Raw genomic sequence first — 18,297 nt, 5'->3', positions numbered from 1 at the left:
ATTCCCCCCCCCCCCCGCCCCCCCGCCGGTCGACCGCGAACGACCGGTCGCATGTGGTTGCTAAACGACCACCTTCCTCCCAATTAACGCGATCGATTATATATTGGGCATCCCTGTAAACCACCACCAACGCAGGGTCGAAAGCGGCTCGCGTTCACGATCAAGCAGAAAATGAAGATCATCCAAGAGATCGAGCGCGGCAAGAGCAAGAGCGACGTGGCTCGCGAGCTGGGTCTGGCGAGCAGTACGGTTGCCACCATTTGGAAGAATCGCGAGAGCATTGCCGAGAGCTGGCGCAACCGGGACATGATGCACCAGGCAGACATCGAGGACGTACCGTCGAAGAAGCCGCCGCCGCCGCCGATGTCGTCCCTCGTGTCGACCACCGCCGCGTACTGCACGCCGGGAAGAATGACGACGATGACGACGATGACGACGATGACGACGACGACCGCGATCACAACGACGCCGCCGTCTCTGGTCACTGGCGTGGTTGTGCCTCCGCCTCCGCAGGTGCAGGTGCAGGTACCGCCGCCGGTACTACCGCCGCCACCACTACCGCCGCCACCTTACCCCACCTTGACCCTGCCGCCGGCGTCGGCGGGCCTTGTGCCATCACCGCAGCCGACGGCGCCGATCTCGTCTTCGTCGAACCTGTCATCGACCACCACGTCGACCGGTACGACGACCACGGCCATGCCGCCGGACAATACCCAGCAGGCACAGACCCAGACGCAGAGTCAGGAACTTCTGGAGGTAAGATGTCGTATGACGCATCCCGAACCCCCTCTCTCTCATCCGAATCACCCTGTCCACGGTCTTGCCCGCCTGGACCCGTTGATTCTCCCCTTTTTTTCGTACCCCACTGACATCCTTCACGTAATAGTCTCGAAGCTCGATATCCCGACATATGCGCCACTTGGATCCATCATCGATCACATCATATTCACTAATGAGTGTTGTCATATTGTCTTGTGAGTCGTTATTACTTCCGGATGTCCCTGTCTCTCCTTTTGGCTTTAATTTCCTCCGCGATCCGGAAACGGTTTGCGATAGAAGGGCGAAGAGATCCCCCCGGAGGTAAGAGTTACCGTGAGTATACCCGGCTCGCGGCCCGCGATTCTTCTACGTGTGTTTGCGTGAAATAATATAAGTGCTTCCGGTGCTCCACAACAGACGAATCGTGCGAATTTTACTGTCATTCTGCGTCAGTCTTTGTCGTCTTTTCAACGCTCCTCTCAACGTTCTCTGCTTTGAAAAATAGTATACACAATAAAATAAACTCGTTTCAATGGAATAAATAAAAATTAATGAATTGGTATCTCGACTTTCTTTCTTCTTCATTAATGTGTCACAAGAAGAAATATGAATAGTTTCGATATCATAAATTACTAAATAGTTTTCTTGTATTATAAATTCACTGTTTATTTCTTACTTTTTCGAGGAATTTGGAAATTTTTATAAATGTGTTTTATCAACAACTATAAATATCTTGGATGTTAGCCGCCTAAATATTTTGGGGCTACGAGCGAAAACAAAAAAAAAATCACGTTTTACGTTGGTGCATAAAATATCATGTTTCTGAAAGTCCAACGAGCACGAGTCTTCAGTAGGAAGTTTCATGATATTTTTACAGTCGTAGCGTTTCACAATTCTTCAAGCTCTCTTATTATAGCACGCAAAAGTTTATAACGTGATGACACGTATCAAAGTGAAGAGACGGAATCCGCGACTGACGTCATAAATTCACCCCCACGTAATACTTTTTATCGCGTAGTAATGAAATGGAAAAAATACATATATATACACACACATACATGCATATAGATGCTCATCACCGTGCTTTCGTAGGGTTGAATGTGGCCGATCTCTTTGTTCGGCCAAGCGGATTTCGGAATTCTGTTTTATTATCTGCAATCATTTATTATGCTACCTATAATAGTATTTATTTTTTAAAATTTATTTAATTATATTCATCACCTACAGATTATTTTAAAAAATTCGTAAATTAATATTGATTATATGTATTTAATTAAATAAAAATTATGTAAAATTTGAAATTTTTATACTAAATAAATAAGTGCTTTTTAATAAGTGCTCATCATTATTTTAGCGAATTTAATTTAAATTGAAAAATAATTTACTTCAATTCACTTGAAGATAAGACTTAAAACTTAACATTTGTAATCATTCTACATCCACACTAATAGCTCATGAAAAATAAAATAAAGCTCTAATTAAAGTAACGCTTCGAATCAATTATAATTTGTCTTTAATCTGATTTATAGTACATTTTGAAATCTAAGCTCAAATTTTCTCGATAAAGGGCAAGAAATCCGAAATCCGCCGAAAGATTATAAAGAAGAAGCATCGGTGTCGATCTTGAGTTCTCGTTGGTTGGCGTTTTCCGAGATTGGCAGCGGAAAAACACGGTCCACTGAGAATCACAGGATCTAGATGCTAAATCAACACTGCGATCGAGGCACGTTAAAGCTGACGATATACGTAGGCACGATAAATATATACGATAATATATAAACCGACTGTCGCAATGCTCTCCTATGCCTAGCTTCTCCTGTCACTATACAAAATAACAGCTAGCTACATGATTATCCAGCATGCCATATTTCTCGAAGAACCTGTCTCTAGTATTCGATTATTCGCTACACGAGTATATATAAGAGCTTTCCTTTACCTTCTTGTTGTACTGCGGACGACACACGAATTACCCGCGTAATGAACATGTGACACCTATACCTCATATATATATATATAAATATATACACATATATTACATATACTTTTATTACTATGTATTATCTACTGTTACATTTTATATTCCTAGGTAAAACGACACGATAGCTTTAATATTTTATCAGCTTAAGCGACGGTACATACGTACCATTGATATAATATGTGCATACATAGGCGAGTATTGCTTGGCTCCTTGCATGCCCGGCTGAAATTTTTTCACTTTTCCACGTATTCTTCTACTTCTCTTCGATCTCTATTCATCTTGTATAATGGTGTTGGTTTATAACAGTTTACGCTCTCTTATTATCTCACACAATTGACTCTTTTTTCTCCTATTTATATCATAATTAAATATAACTATTTCAATTCGTGTTTCTTGCTGTCAAATTCGCTCTCAGATATTTCACGAGCGAGTCAATCTTCGTTATGCTTGGCTGCTGTCTCGACGTATACGCGTCACTTTCTTGGTGGGGTTTTAATATTAAATCGCATGCTTTTACTACTCTTTTTCTCTCTTTCTCTCTTTGTACAAGGATTTTTTACGAGGACCTATTGCGCTAATTGAATATGCAATGTTTATCGGTATGTAGAAACTGAGCGTACGTTATCTCACGGCTGTTACGATGTGAGCCTAGCATATCCGATGATAAAGAAAAATCCACGAGAGCGCAATAATCGGATCGCCGAGTCGACGAAAACGGAAGTAAACTACGGGCATTTAGCAGAGTAGATTCAGATTTTTAGATTCAGATTTTTAGCATGAATATAGCCGGGAAGGACGCAAAGATACGATTTGTAATCCCGAAACTCTAATGCAGTCTATTTTTCATTAAGGGTGCAAACTAATAAAAGTAGGTAGTTGTTCTTTCTTTAAATTCAAAATGAACTTTATCAGAACTTCAACTTGATATTTACTTAAGTATCCGAGGTGTATTATTAAAAAGTTACGGCACCTTCCTAGGAAATCTGCGCTGAAGAAGGTTCGGCTTCAAATAACAAATAATTGGCATTAAAATATAAATGCACCCGTACTAACTTCCAGCTATATTCCCGAACTTTAGAGTAGTGCTTAATCCCTGATCTGCGCTATTTAGACATCGCTTTCCACACGTAGCCTTCGAATCACAAATTACACTATGAATATCACGAAATCAAAACCCGAGGAAAAATTATCGCGAATGGAGAACTTGTATAGCTATTCGTTCGATTGCGAATTCAATATGGATCCGTTTCTATTCGTTCAGAGAAATGTAAATAATTGCCACATATATCAGGAAGCGGAGATCGAGATGGTCGCTTTAGAAATTCAATTGCGTTAATTTTAATTTGAATATTTTCATAAGAAAAATATTTGTCAATCAAAATTGTCAAGAAATCTTGAAAATTATGTTGCATTTTTATAATAATTTTTCTCACATTCTATATATATGCAATGTATAACTTTTAACAGTTGAGTATTTCTGAAAATTATTCTTTGAATTATTAAAAATGAAGCCCTTAAACTTTTCTTTTTAGACTGTATATATACAATCCTGTAGTGACAGTTTTCATGCATTTCGCTTCTGAAATGTAATAATGAATGTCAAATTTACAAGAAAAATTTTAACAATTTAATTTGACACAATCAAAATAAAAATGATCTTCGTAATAATATAATAAAACAGCCTCTCCGCTCTTGCAACCCTCTCGATCATCGCTATGAGAAATCCCAGTAGGGGATGCGGTAACTTCAAGCTAATTAATCAGTTATCAGTACCGTTAACGGGAAAGTAGTTTTCGTTGCTAAAACAATATCTTTTTCTCTTGTCGTAAATACCGAGCGGTCCCGCGAACGAGAACAAAATTACCTAAGTTTTCTCTTGATAAACATGATTACGGATGCGAGTGACGTGTGTATGGCGTATGCGCAGGCACGGAAAAAACGGCAGGAAGAGGTGGAGAAGATCCGACTGGAAGAACAACAAAGGAAGCAACAGGTAATTCAACAATCGTTACTACGTTAATGCTCGACCTTGTTCTTCTCGAGTCGTCTAAAGTTAGATGTAATACGCGAACGAACGACTGCCGCGATACTATTTCTACAGTTGTATTAAAGAGTCTTTTAATTCCTCAGGAACGGGAGCTGAAGAGGCAGCAAGCGGTTATGCTGAAGGAGCAGGTGAGTTCCTTCGTCTTAAAACAAATCGTTCTCCGTCAATCGTTTCATCGCTGTAGATTAGCGTGAGTGTGCGTGAGTGTGTCTCTCGTAGACGTAGAGGTGCTCTGTTTTACTTTTATTCGTCTTTATTCGTCGTTCCCCATTTCTTTTTAGTTTGGATGAGACCAAACTCCAAGCAAATTAATTTTACGTTACGTACCGAATTAACCGGAAGGCAGGAAATTTTATTTATCAAGAAGCGTACGCGAAATATTATTTTAAACAGAGTAAAAACACATGAAGTGGAATATTTTTTTTACGTGGTAGAATTTATTAATTATCGTATCTCGGAAACAGTATTTATTAGTAGCGAAGACTTCATGTAAGTTGCATGTAATTTTTTCGTAGGGATGTTTGAATGGAATATTTGATTTTAAACTCTTTGATTGTAAATACTCATAGATATTTGCTAAAGATTTACCTCTTATTTAAAACTGACTTAAGTATTAATAGAAATATAATCTCAAATTGAATTAAACATATTGGATTTTTTAAATAAAAAGTTATGATCGTTTCTGAAGAATTGCAATTCTTTTTATCGTAATCTTTTTGCATTTTAGAAAACGCGTTCCCGATCTTAAAAAATAGCATGTTGTACATTAACATTTATTCATGTCATTGTTCCGAAATAACTTTTTGAAAGTTAGGAGATCGTATGTGTTATTTTTTAATGTTTAATATAGCACAGTTATTGAATAAGAAATAAAGAAATTAATTACGCAATCAGATATATATACGAGGAATGCAACGCTATTATTTTACATGTTACTTCAGTGATTAGTAAGTTCTAATTTACCTTGTAGAATATTCACTTTTTGAATAATCCAACATTCTGTGTTTCGGATGCACAGCTCTAACTCATTATTTATATTACCAATATTCATCGAAAAGTAAAATTGCTGATGCGATTAATATATCATTTTCGGGGAAGTGTAATTCATTACATATCATACACGGGATGTTCATTCTTCATCACAAAAAATGAATTTTAACTATGGACTATCTGATGAATTTCGAATAAAATTTTTTTAACGAAACTTCAGTGAAAATCCGAATAGCGAAGTATACAATGAAAATTAAAGATTATCCCCACAAATAAAAAAACTTTTAGAGTAGATAAAATTTCAATCTTTTATTTGCAATAGATTCTAATAAAAGCTTGAATTTATTACGAATTATAATATATTACTAACACATTTAATTGCCTTAAATACATTTAATATTTCATTAAAAATGGTAAAGTTTTTCTATATGTAATGATTTTAAAATCTTGTTCGAAAAACTTGTTAATGATACTACATTGGATGAACATACTGTCGCGAAAATTTACAAGGATGAAGATGAGACATCCCGTAATCACTTGTCGCACTCGCTTTATCTTGAAACAGTCAGTCCAACATAGCATTGCCGCGCACTGCTCAACAATCTTGTCGTGAAAGGATCGATCGCGGTGCCGATTTCGCGACACGATTTAATTCTGTGGCAGTCAAATAAGTAGAAAACATCTACAGTAGAGAGCGAGGGAAAGATTTATTACTAGATTGAGTGTGGCGGTTTGAGCACTAGTGGACTGTGGATGTGTTTTGTGCCGCAGATGTACATGCAGGAGCTCACCAAGCAGCGCGAGATGCTCTACACCGTCGAGCTGGTATGTCACATACCCAATCTAGCGTCTAACAGAACGGCATTAACGAATTAGCGACTTGCTCTCGCAACTAACTCGCATCGGCTCTGCGTTACATTCGCAAACTGCGGCGTGCACACGAACGGCTATTACTGCGTTACGTTCCCATCAAATTTCTGACGTGTGTCAATTCGAGATCTATCTAACGACGACGGCTTGTCGGATCACGTGTCGCGGTTTACATGTACCGTTCAACACCTCGGCATACTGTACTTTTGTCCGTAACGCAATAATGTCCATTTCTACCAATGTAGAATAGCTTTAATCTCGATTTAACTTACCTCCTTATTTTTTTTTTTTTCTAATTTTAAGAATTAGAAAAAATGAAGAGCAAGTTAAAACTGAGATTAAAATTAATCTATACATTGGTAGAAATTGATAAAAACAAACCCCGCTTACTTAATCGATCTGTATTTGCTTCAGCTTTCACAAATCATTGCAGTTCATAATTAACATTCTGTAAAAAAAAAGCACACGTTTCGCATTTCTGAGTTCAGTGCTAGGGAAATTTTTCACTCGGTTTCGCTATATGACGACGTATTTGGTAGAAACTTCTTTCGAAAATTTTAAGAATTGTAGGATTGATCTGGCTAAGGGAGATGTTTCGAGTAGCTCGGGCAGCCGCTAGTTCTGGTTTGCTAGAAACTGCACGGTTTTCTGCGCACTGTAAATGTAAAAGGGCGATTTCCGCCATCGACGCGTCGTGTTGCTCTCCTATGACTATCAGTGCATCCGTTTAACAATACTGTTCGTAATGTGTAATGCGTGAAAGAGAAATTTGGGACGGTTGTAGAGTTTGGCCCATTATCCATGCGTGACACAAATACAAAGTGGAAAATCATGGGAACCGTATATGTACTTGAACAGCTCGACTTGTACAACTAAAATCCTCATTTCTTCAAACGTTTAACTTCAGACGTTTATATTTATAAAAAAAATATATGTTTTTAAAAAATACGTAAATTTTCTAAAATATAACCGTTCTTAGATTTTTTACTTTAAAGTTTAAATTTTCTATTGAAGATTTTTGGAGTTTAATGAATAGTAATATTTGTAAAAAAATAACTGTGATTTTCCACTTCACACAACATACACATATATTGCGCTTTATTGACAATGCACAACAGAAAATTTAAATACACTCGCAATTTTGTCTTGATTCAACATTATCTGCATGAGCGCGTGCCAATTAGTTTTCCTGCGTGTTACTGTAACACAATCAACGATGACTGCAGGAAAGAGAAAGAAGGAGGCAGCATATGGCTCTGGTACGGGCACTAGAGAACCGTCGGAAGATGGAGGAGAAAGAGAAGAAACGCTTGGAGGCCAGGGCCGAGAGAATAGCGACGAAGGAAAAGCGGGCGGAACAGAGAAGAGTCGAGTTGGAGTTAATCGAACAAATTCGCAAACCCGTAGAGGATATGGAACTGACAGGTACGCGAAAGTGACTGATATTACGCGATGAGAGCATTGTCCTTATTACATCACGTAGCGAGCTAAGAACTTGGGCGCCAAGTTCGTGCATTTCTGAATAACGAGAGTTTTAGATTAATAATCTCTAACTAATTCTAATTAATCTTTTAGATCATAGACCACTGCCAGAAGTCAAAAGAATACCTGGACTTAAGCTCTCAGGGCAAGCATTCGCAGATATCGTCATGGTCTTCGAATTTTTGCACAATTTCGGGGAGACTTTGGGATTTGGTGAGAACATTTTGTTTTACATCTGTTAGAATAAAAACCATTCATCATTTTATTCGGCATTCATTGTTGTTATCCTATTTGTTGCAGACATGGAATCGCTACCGAGCTTGAAGAGTCTTCAACTTGCCCTTCTCAATGATGAAGAAGCTGAGGAGGAAATGCTGTCGGTTATGACACACCTGTTGGTGTGTGCTATTGAAGACCCAGGAATCCCGCAACCGGCCAGACATACTACAGGCTTAGGTCAAAGTTTACGTCAAGCTGACATCACTCACGCCAACATCAGTGAAGTACTGCGAATTTATCTATACGCGAACGCAACCGGCGAAGTAAAGGCTCTGACAGGGGTGTGCCTTGAGCGTGAGCGTGACAAGAAATTTGCCGATCATCATCAGAACGGCGGCGATTACGCTTCAACCTGCTCGGGAAAGAATGCGCAGTTCTATGAGCACTTACATAACAACGAAACATGGAAGATGTCGGAAAGATTGCGAGACAAGCCTTTCTTAGCATTGAATCCGACGCATAAGGCACAGATGCTCGCTTTCCTTTGCAATGAGTTACTGCAAAATAAGGCTGTGATCAGACAGATAGAGGGTAGCCTCGAGACGGTAGCTCAGCTGAGGAAAGAGAGATTCGTATTAGATACCAAAATCAGAAAGTAAGTTAATATGAAGAAATAATTGATTAAAAGATTAGATTAACGGAATAATAATATTAAAAGCTGTAATCATAAAATTAATAATATTTTTTTATTAAAAATAATTTATAATAGAGAAGCTACATTAAATTAAAGAAAGTCATTACATATTAAATTATACTTTTTCCTGTCAGATCTATGTTTTGATAACATTGTCTATTGTTTTCTGTTTATACAGGCTTAGACAATTACATAGTCGAAAAGTCCGAATGGAAGCCGTGGGTGTCATTGTTAATAAGATTGGCGACACGATCACCATCGAGAAGAAGGAAGGTGAGGAAGAAGGCAATACTACATCTACTGCCGTAGGTACGACACCTACACCAGACGAGATTCATCATGAGGACGAAGTAGAAGACATGTCTGAAAACGAGAGTGAAGGCACTCAGCCAGAAGAGGTATACTTCAGAATATCGATTTGATCTTAAGTTAATTTGGAAATTTAGTTGATACTTAAAGAAAAATTCTTATTTAGGAGGAGGATAAGAATTTATCTGGAGAAGAATTGGGTAAGAAATTGGATAAACTATTGAAGCAATCAGAGGAACAACTACAAAAGTTGAACAGCTCTTCGAAGCAACTCCGTGCGCACATATTCGGCCAGGACAGGTATTGGAGGAGATATTGGGAATTAGCATGCGCCGGCGGCATTTTCGTGGAAGCTATGGAGAGCGCCGAACCGGAGGTTCTCGACCTCCAAGCCGAGCTCGACGAGAAGTACAAAAACATGCCGATAGAGGAGAAGTCTGAAGTGAAGCAAGAGGGTGAAAGCAAGAATTCTGAAAATCGCGAAAATGTAGCACCAAACGAAGTTAAGGCTGAAAAGAAACATAATTCGAGTGAGCAGAATGAGAACATGAAATCTCACGGGGATAAGATGAAGTCCGAGGAGGTCAACTGTAAGAAGGAGCCTGTACAAAATTGCGGTTCGGAGAATGTAAAGGAGGAGAAGAGAAATAATGATGTTGATAGTACAATGACAGATGCGAAGACGAACGTCACATCCGAAGAAATAAAACAGGAGACGGAGGTGATCAATACAGATGTCGATATGAAAGAAGAAGTGAAAAAGGAGAATGAAGAGACGGACGAAGATATGACGAAACCACTGGTGAAAACGATGGAGGATAAAATTGTCGAAACAATACCGAATGGCGACAAGTTCAACCATGTCAATAATCTACACAACGGGAAAGAACTCAACGGCTCCTTTATTTCCAGTGAGTTTCTATAAATCTTTATTTAGGACAGACTCTTCAACATTTTTAATTAATTAGTTATGTCGATTATTTCAGACAATAGCAATGCCGAGCCTAATTGGTTTTCCATCTTACCGCGTGAAACATGCGATACTCCGGGACCTAGCACTAAGCAAATCTTTGGCATAGCCGAGCCGACTGAGCTCAGAATCCCAATATTTCCACCGCCCGCTAGTCCGAGTTACGATAGATGCGATAGTCCAGCACCCCTGATATTAACTCAAGATGAGGCAGCACAACTAGAATATTTGAAAGTGCACGGTTTACCGCCTCCTGGTGAAGCCAAACCGGTGTCAAAAGGTAAGCCGAATTGTAAATATTAAAGTAAAAGTATGTTCAAATGCAAATAATTGTCTATGCAATAATTTTCCAAGTTTCTAATTATATATAAGTTTTATATAATTAAAATAATATATATATGTAACTTTATATAGATCTAAGATATGGTTGGTGGAGGATAACAGACGTTGACACGTTCCAAGAACTTCTCGAGCATCTACACTCCCGCGGTGTTCGCGAGAAAGAGTTAAAACGTACAACATGGGCGACGATGGAATCCTTCTTAGCCGTTACTGGTAAAATTAATGTTGATCCTGGTAACGTCTCCGCCACGGAACTTCAAGCGGAACCAGATGATCCCAATACGTCAATTCCAAAGCCCGATAATCCGAATAATTGGGGCGAGCAAGTTGCGCTACGAGTAGATGCTCAACTTTTGGAGCAAGTGGAAGCACTTGAAGATAAAGTGGCTAATGCTAGCATGCAAGTCAAAGGTTGGAAGCTACCGCCGCGAGCGGGAACTGAAGAAGCCGAGGAAATTGAGAAGTTGAATGAAATGGAAAAGATTAGTGCAGTCGAGCAAGCTCGGCAAAGGTTACTTTCTTTGGAGGCAGCTATAGAAAGAAGATACTTAAAACCACCTTTAGGTGTTTGGTAAGATAAATTTTCTACATTATTTTATTTTTATTATATATAATAATTATATCTCACAATTTCTTCATTCAATAGTAAAAAGAAAAATTATGATTCCGTATTTCGCAAGAAAATTTTATAAAAATAACAAAATCTAAATGATTGATGAAATTTTTAAAAAATAAAATTTGTTTAATCGCCTTCTATTATCATTGTTCAAGCATTCAATTAATATTTAAATTAAATTTGTTGACCAAGAGGTTTACATTTTAATTATATTTTAATTTTGTGTTGGTAATTTATATAATTTATATAATTTTATAGCACGGGAGATCCCAATTTGGCAGCCCTCAAGGCGGAACAAGCAGCAGCAGCCGCTAACGCAAACTCGAATAATTCTGAGCAGAATAACCAGACGCCTGCACCGCCAGAAGAAACGACGCCACGGGGTCTGAACACCTGGCGGGAGGCGACGGCACGAGCGCATACGTCGGCGCAACTCGCTATGGCACTCTACATGCTCGAGGCTAGCATCGCTTGGGACAAGAGCATCATGAAGGCTGTGAGTCTAACAACAGCTAGAAACTCGGTCTGCGCCAAGCTACGAAACCGCTGCGTCTCACTCAAAGCTACCAATCAGTACAAACAGCTATTGACTACTTCTCAGACCTCTGTGGGTATTCGCACTAACTTACTAACCGAATTGTCCTTTGCTACCTCTGCTCCCGATACCTTTGTCCCTTCCGTTGAATGGCTTACAGAGAGCGTACGTCGCCTCGAATGGATATCGACAGGTGTCTACTCGATCCGATGACCAGAGCCTTAACGATCATTTCTCACGACAGTATTTTTACAATACGTCCGTTTCCAATCTCATTCTCCAAAATTCTGTATATCACATGTGCGAACAATATGGCAATGAAATTTGCATACATCCGTTGGATTTCGCTCTGTTCGCGCGATACCTGAACACATTTGTTCCACTTGTATTTATTTATATGGATGCCGCAGATATATTATAAATAAACGCGCGTCCATCGATGAGTCCATGAATTACTGAATATTGGAACACATAATGTCTATATACATAAACCATAACGAAAATATACGTTAAGAATGTACATTCAATGGTGGTCAGAGTCTAACGTAACGGTTGCATGCAAAACTGCCGCTTACTGTTTGTTTGTTTTTTTGATAAACAATTTTATTTTTTAACTTTTACGTTCGCATAGCTCTAGTTCGCTTTTTCACATTCTAGTGCGTTCAGAACAATTCCATTGTCGTCGTCATGATTGATTTACTGTTGCTTACGTTTGTATTATTGCACGCATTTAAATTATATTTATTATAACATGAGTGCATACAGCATAGATTTTGTGATTCATCTTGTAATATGTAATAACCAAAAATATCTTTGTCTTATTATTTTATGAATATTTATTTAGATTAAATTGATACTAAATTATTTTGGGGATTAATTTATTATACATAGATCTTATTTAGTTTATAATTAGCTTTTATTTTTGCGTATTCTTTTTTGTGTTTTTACGCTTTATTAATTGAATACATACTTATCTAGAGCTTTGTTATTGCTTTAAAAATTATTTTAAGTGCTCAACTAACAAACTGCTATAATCTTCATGCTATTTTAACCATCAGTGATTAACTCTTCCGTTTTTTTTTAAATGAAAAGTTCATTTATTTTGGTTGCAGAATTGCCAGTTTTGTCATAGTGGAGACAACGAAGATAAGCTGCTGCTCTGTGATGGCTGTGACCGTGGCTACCATACTTACTGTTTCCGTCCAAAAATGGAAAACATTCCTGATGGTGACTGGTGAGTAACGCTTATGCGTATCACATTCTTGTCTAGTTCTATTTGAAGCAAAGAGTTTTAAGTATTCCTTGTTACTTCCAGGTATTGTCACGAATGTATGAACAAAGCAACAGGTGAACGCAATTGTTTAGTGTGTGGAAAGAGAGCGGGTAAAAATCTCGTCCTATGCGAACTCTGTCCTAGGGCTTATCACACTGACTGCCACAATCCTGTCATGCCAAAAGTAAGTAAATTATCAAAATACGTTTCTGTAAATACTTAAAGATCTCGTTATTTAACTAAATCAAACACATGCTGCAAGTATAAATTTTGTACATAATATATTTTGCTTACAGATACCACGAGGGAAATGGTATTGCTCTAATTGCCACAGTAAACAACCAAAGAAGAGAAATAGTAGTCGAAGGAGTCATACCAAAGGGGGAGGCACCAGAGAAAGTGAAAGTTCTGATCATCCACCAGCTAGGTGATTACGTTAAAAACAAACAAACATTGTCAAGTTGCTGGCTTAATGACGTTTCATGCGAAGTATATTAGAAAACAGCTATAATGAACGATTTGATAATATTCATCGCAACCGCAAATGGCGGACAAGTATTATTCCCGATTGAATAAAGTAATCTCAATACGAATCTAACTCTGTATACGAAAACTATCTGTATACATTGTACTCATGCGTTTACCTACTTAATCCTCGGTGTCGTAATACCGCCGAGAATTTTTGTCGTCTCGAGGAACTTTTCCTTTCATGCAGGGTGTTCTATGAGAAGCTAGATCTAATTTTTCATTCTTTGAAGGTGATTGTAACTAATAGATTTTCCCGAGTGATTTCCGTTTCGTCAGTGTCTTATCCCAAGTTTCTACGGGACACCCTGTACATTCATGATACATCGTTGTTGTCTAGTGTATTTGCGATCGCCGACTGTGAAATAGATATTTTCTCAGAAATATTCATCGTAACAGTAGAGCCGCCTTCAGGTCGTGTATGATGAGTCGGAAATAAAAACGAGAGAGCGCAAGAGGGCGAAAAATAGAACGGAAAAAGTAATAGAACGAAGTAGAGAACGAACGAGAGACAGAGAGTCAGAGAGAAACGCAAATAATTCATCGGGAGCAGCGTACCCGTCTCAGCCGGACACACGATCGAATCTTATGCAATTCGTCCTTGCGCATTCGTCCAGAGGCTTTTATGACGGGAAACCTCCTGCAGAACGGAAGCTAATCGTGCAAATAATTTCTCTGTTGTTTTGCGCCGCAGTCCAACGCCATCAACGGCATCGAACACGCACGTAGAGGATGTCAGTTCGTCGGAACCGCCGACTCCTACCGCCTCACCACGGAAGGAGGGTAACAATCGGACGCTCACGAAGAAGCAACAACGAGAGCTGGCGCCTTGTAAGATACTCCTCGAACAGTTGGAGCAACAGGACGAGGCCTGGCCGTTCCTCCTGCCGGTGAACACCAAACAGTTCCCGACCTACAAGAAAATCATAAAAACCCCCATGGATCTCAGTACGATTAAGAAGAAGTTGCAGGACTCCGCGTAAGTTGTCCAATACGCGCCAGCGATTAGTTAAGTGAACGTACTATCTTTAGCTGCCTTTCCTCTCAAAAACTCTTGGTCTTTAAAACAGGCCTAATAGATCTAACATACACACACATATAGACTGATCGCAAAAAAAAAAAAACCCTATTGACCGATCGTCAACCTTGGTCGGCATTGGAAGGCTGAAGTTTTTCACAACGGGTGCTTCTCGATGCAGGTACAAGTCTCGCGATGAGTTTTGCGCCGATGTCAGGCAGATGTTCATCAACTGCGAGGTATTCAACGAGGATGACAGTCCTGTGGGCAAGGCCGGCCACGGGATGCGCAGTTTCTTCGAAATGCGCTGGACCGAGATCACCGGTGCGCCGCCTCCACATCCACAAACGCATAGCTGAGGTTCGGTACGTTCGCGCAACACCTGCAACAGCTTCGCTCACTTCTACTATTAGGATATGCGTCGCGTCACCGACAGTCGATCGCGATAGACCGACAGTCGTCGAAAGGGATTGATCCACCCTCTACCACTTCACTTCCAAGCATTAGTCGGCCTCGTTCTAGCGGCCAATCGAATTTTCCATTGTAATAGTAATTGCTGTGAACGCGGGTACACACTCGCCTATTGTATCATCCATTCTCGCTGTTCATCACTTACGCGAGTGCGTTTTTCTCGCGTTTCATAAAATGCTCTAGTACTTGGGTATACTGTGACACGAACGTCTCGTTCATTTCCTTGTTAGCACCTATGACGCGATTTTCGTCAAACTTACTCATTGTAAAGTATTATAGCGAGACGTTCTAAGCCGATCGGACATTCGGCTTCAGTTTAACGAATATTGATAAAAAGTGCAACAAGTATCGCACTTAAGGTCGAGATCTTGGTCTCCGATAACAAGCACTTCTCGACATCGACGTGATTATTCAGATAGAAGCATGCGCGCATCGTTTCGATCTTCGTCGATTAGGACGGAGCGATGCGAATGATCATTGTACTTACCGATAAACAAGTGAACATTTGCCTAAGCAACAAAAGTGTAATTTGCGATTGTATTATACGGGCTTAATGCCGACGTATCGTCGGCAAAAGAAATATTTTGCAAAGTAATAAATGTGAAAAAGAGAGAAGTTATATATGTATATATAAATATATAAATATGAATATGAATATAATGTATACAGAATCTATATACATATATTGTACACATGTCACAACATACATACATGCAAGCGTATATTTGCCCATGGATGAGCACGATAAGGGTATTATTCGCTGTAGAAGTAGAATAGACAAAACGATGAACGAAGTTAATGTTTCAATTTGTAATATGGCAATCTAGATAGTTAGAATAAAATTATTATTAATTTATAATAATTATAACTATATATAAATCAATAATAATTATTAAAAAAATTTTATTCGTTCTCTTTGCAAGATGATCGAGCAGCACTTATGTCCCCCCAATAAGTAGAATAAAGTTTTTTTTATAATTTGCAATTATTCCCGACTCTCTGGACTATCCTATTACAAATTGAAGAAAAGATCTTAACACCGTTTCGCAGAACCAATTTGATTTCTTACGTTCTTTGCATTTAGTGTCAGGTTTCGTTAACTTGTGAATTACATGACAAAAGACGCATGATGTATGCAGAATGAAATTATTCATATAACATAATGAAAAGAAAAAATATTCATATTTTCACACATCAATATTCTAAGACAAGGATATATGTCTTTACTGTGACTGTGTTGTATTGATTCGCGGATATTAAAAATCTGTCAAATTAATAAGTATAGGATTTACTATTGTAACTGCTGTTACTTTTGTAAAAGAAGAATGTTAGACGGTTATTGTAATGTAGTCAATGATTATTCCCTATTAATTAATCACATGACGCGTCTTGCGTATCCCATGTATAAACGATACGTTGAGAACTTTGCTCGTAGAAAAAAAAGTGTCAAGTTTTTCTAGAATACTTGGTCTCTTTGATTTTATGCAACATGTAATGTCGTTTGGAATAGTATACATTGCATGTGTAAATCCAAAATCTTCCACTGCCGTTAGAGTGATTCGCATTGCGTTAAGCTCATCAACCCAATATTTATTATTTAGAGATTATTTTAACTGATTTTGCATGCGGAAGTGTCGTTCGTTATCCGCAAAAGTGGCAGCATCCATCTAGCTTCCTATTTTTCGTTCATCGAGAGTGTCATGAAAGTTCCGAATCAACGCAACATATACACAACAAAATTAGACATTCAGGAACATTATCATAATCTGTCAAACCAATTAGGGCGTCCGAAAATGCGATTAGTATAAAAATTATTCAAATACAATAAGAATGCATTGCATAACGAGCGCCTTTGAGGGAACGAATTCTTTTTCAAAAGTAACGCCATTGTGTTTTTGTCGTCATTGAAAAGCTAGGTTTTCGTAATTACACCGTGCGTAGTATTATTATAATGTTAAGAATTATATTTGCAATTTTACCCGCGTCGAGCTTGACGACGCGGTATGACTCGCGTCGGTTTTCTTCCATCAGCGCAGAATTTTCTAAGGACGATTATCTGTGCTCGGTCATCGAAAGATCTTTCGAAGTATCGTCGCAGTGTCGCCGTAGAATAAAACGCGAAGGAATAGTACATCGCTCTGTGAATGATAGATGTCAAACGGCGGCGAGTTTCTCCAATTAATAAATGTGGTATATTTATAAGTACAACCATCTTACGCGAGACGGTGTCGATGTAACAAGAACACATTAACACTTGTATCTTGTTTTGTAATTGATGTACATTATTGCTCGTAATAGCAAAATAGTTGGTAATAGCGAGAGAAACCCGGAGGAAAAAGGGAATTCAACCGTAGTGTGACATGCTAAATGATTACGGTTTAAGGAAAAAGGAAAAAAAAACATTCGTAGCGTGTAAAAGTATTAGGTAAAGTATAAATGCCAGCGGAGGAGCGACTACGAAGTAAAAAGTAATTAATATCGTTCAGGGTGTGATTGAAACAGAGCGTCGAGCGTTGAGCATCGTAATTTTAAGAATGAACATTTGGTAAGATCGCTGACGAGATTGCGCGATGATTGTAAATTCCGTGGAGTTTCGATACGTCGAATGCTAAGAAGACAGTAATTTGTTAACTTCATTTTTTTTTTTTAGAATTTGCTGATGAAAAGAAATTTAAAAGATTTTTTTGTATTTGAAATACTATGATTTTAATGAATCTACAAATCTAATTATTAGCGATCATCTATCTTCACGTTTATACAGCATTTAAATTTGAGACACTCGGTGTATTAATTTGCGAAGATAGTGATGGACAACTTTATTGTTTCTGCTTTTTTCCTGTTTTGTTCCCGCTTTGTTCTTAATTGCGTGTAATTTAAAAAAAAAAGAAAAAAAGAAAATCGTTAGCTTTTCGCAACATACAACGACAGACTGTAATCGATCCATGTATGTACAAGTTTACTGATATAAAGAAAGCGCAGATTGTGGGGCATTTTGTCGATCTTACCGATTGTTCTTCGGGAGGCACCGGCCGTGTCACTAGGAGCACTGCGCCTCGCACCGTCATACAATAGCCGATACGTTTAGACATCTCATATATTCAAACAACAAAACCGACACACAACAGAAACAAATAATTTTTTAAAATTTAATTATTATTTAAATAGTACAGTTACATTGTTAGTACGAATAACGACGCTT

At 38.5% G+C, this 18,297-nt stretch overlaps 1 protein-coding gene across 22 annotated transcripts in view; it reads left to right on the top strand.

The window, feature by feature from the left end:
* The window catches only part of LOC108755870 (bromodomain adjacent to zinc finger domain protein 2B-like), a 162,561-nt gene extending 146,831 nt beyond the window's left edge, over positions 1 to 15,730 (top strand). For 10 of the 22 annotated variants that reach the window (XM_018499228.1, XM_018499239.1, XM_018499236.1 and 7 more), the window contains 17 exons: positions 136 to 756; positions 4,665 to 4,730; positions 4,868 to 4,912; positions 6,546 to 6,599; positions 7,871 to 8,069; positions 8,220 to 8,339; positions 8,427 to 9,000; positions 9,218 to 9,437; positions 9,515 to 10,259; positions 10,317 to 10,598; positions 10,733 to 11,231; positions 11,535 to 11,883; positions 12,924 to 13,045; positions 13,127 to 13,268; positions 13,381 to 13,511; positions 14,304 to 14,588; positions 14,809 to 15,730. In XM_018499228.1, coding sequence (XP_018354730.1) covers positions 136 to 756; positions 4,665 to 4,730; positions 4,868 to 4,912; positions 6,546 to 6,599; positions 7,871 to 8,069; positions 8,220 to 8,339; positions 8,427 to 9,000; positions 9,218 to 9,437; positions 9,515 to 10,259; positions 10,317 to 10,598; positions 10,733 to 11,231; positions 11,535 to 11,883; positions 12,924 to 13,045; positions 13,127 to 13,268; positions 13,381 to 13,511; positions 14,304 to 14,588; positions 14,809 to 14,986 — 4,632 coding nt within the window. In that variant the 3' untranslated portion in view covers positions 14,987 to 15,730. The remainder of the gene's footprint in view (positions 1 to 135; positions 757 to 4,664; positions 4,731 to 4,867; positions 4,913 to 6,545; positions 6,600 to 7,870; positions 8,070 to 8,219; positions 8,340 to 8,426; positions 9,001 to 9,217; positions 9,438 to 9,514; positions 10,260 to 10,316; positions 10,599 to 10,732; positions 11,232 to 11,534; positions 11,884 to 12,923; positions 13,046 to 13,126; positions 13,269 to 13,380; positions 13,512 to 14,303; positions 14,589 to 14,808) is intronic. The other 12 variants (XM_018499245.1, XM_018499244.1, XM_018499229.1 and 9 more) reach the window with 9 other exon arrangements.
* The last annotated feature ends 2,567 nt before the right edge of the window (positions 15,731 to 18,297 follow it).

Source organism: Trachymyrmex septentrionalis, unplaced genomic scaffold (genome assembly GCF_001594115.1).
Source record: "Trachymyrmex septentrionalis isolate Tsep2-gDNA-1 unplaced genomic scaffold, Tsep1.0 scaffold9, whole genome shotgun sequence".
NCBI classification, from domain to species: Eukaryota; Metazoa; Arthropoda; class Insecta; order Hymenoptera; family Formicidae; genus Trachymyrmex; species Trachymyrmex septentrionalis.
Note: the sequence above shows the minus strand (reverse complement) of the source record. Positions and strands in the feature narration are given on the sequence as shown.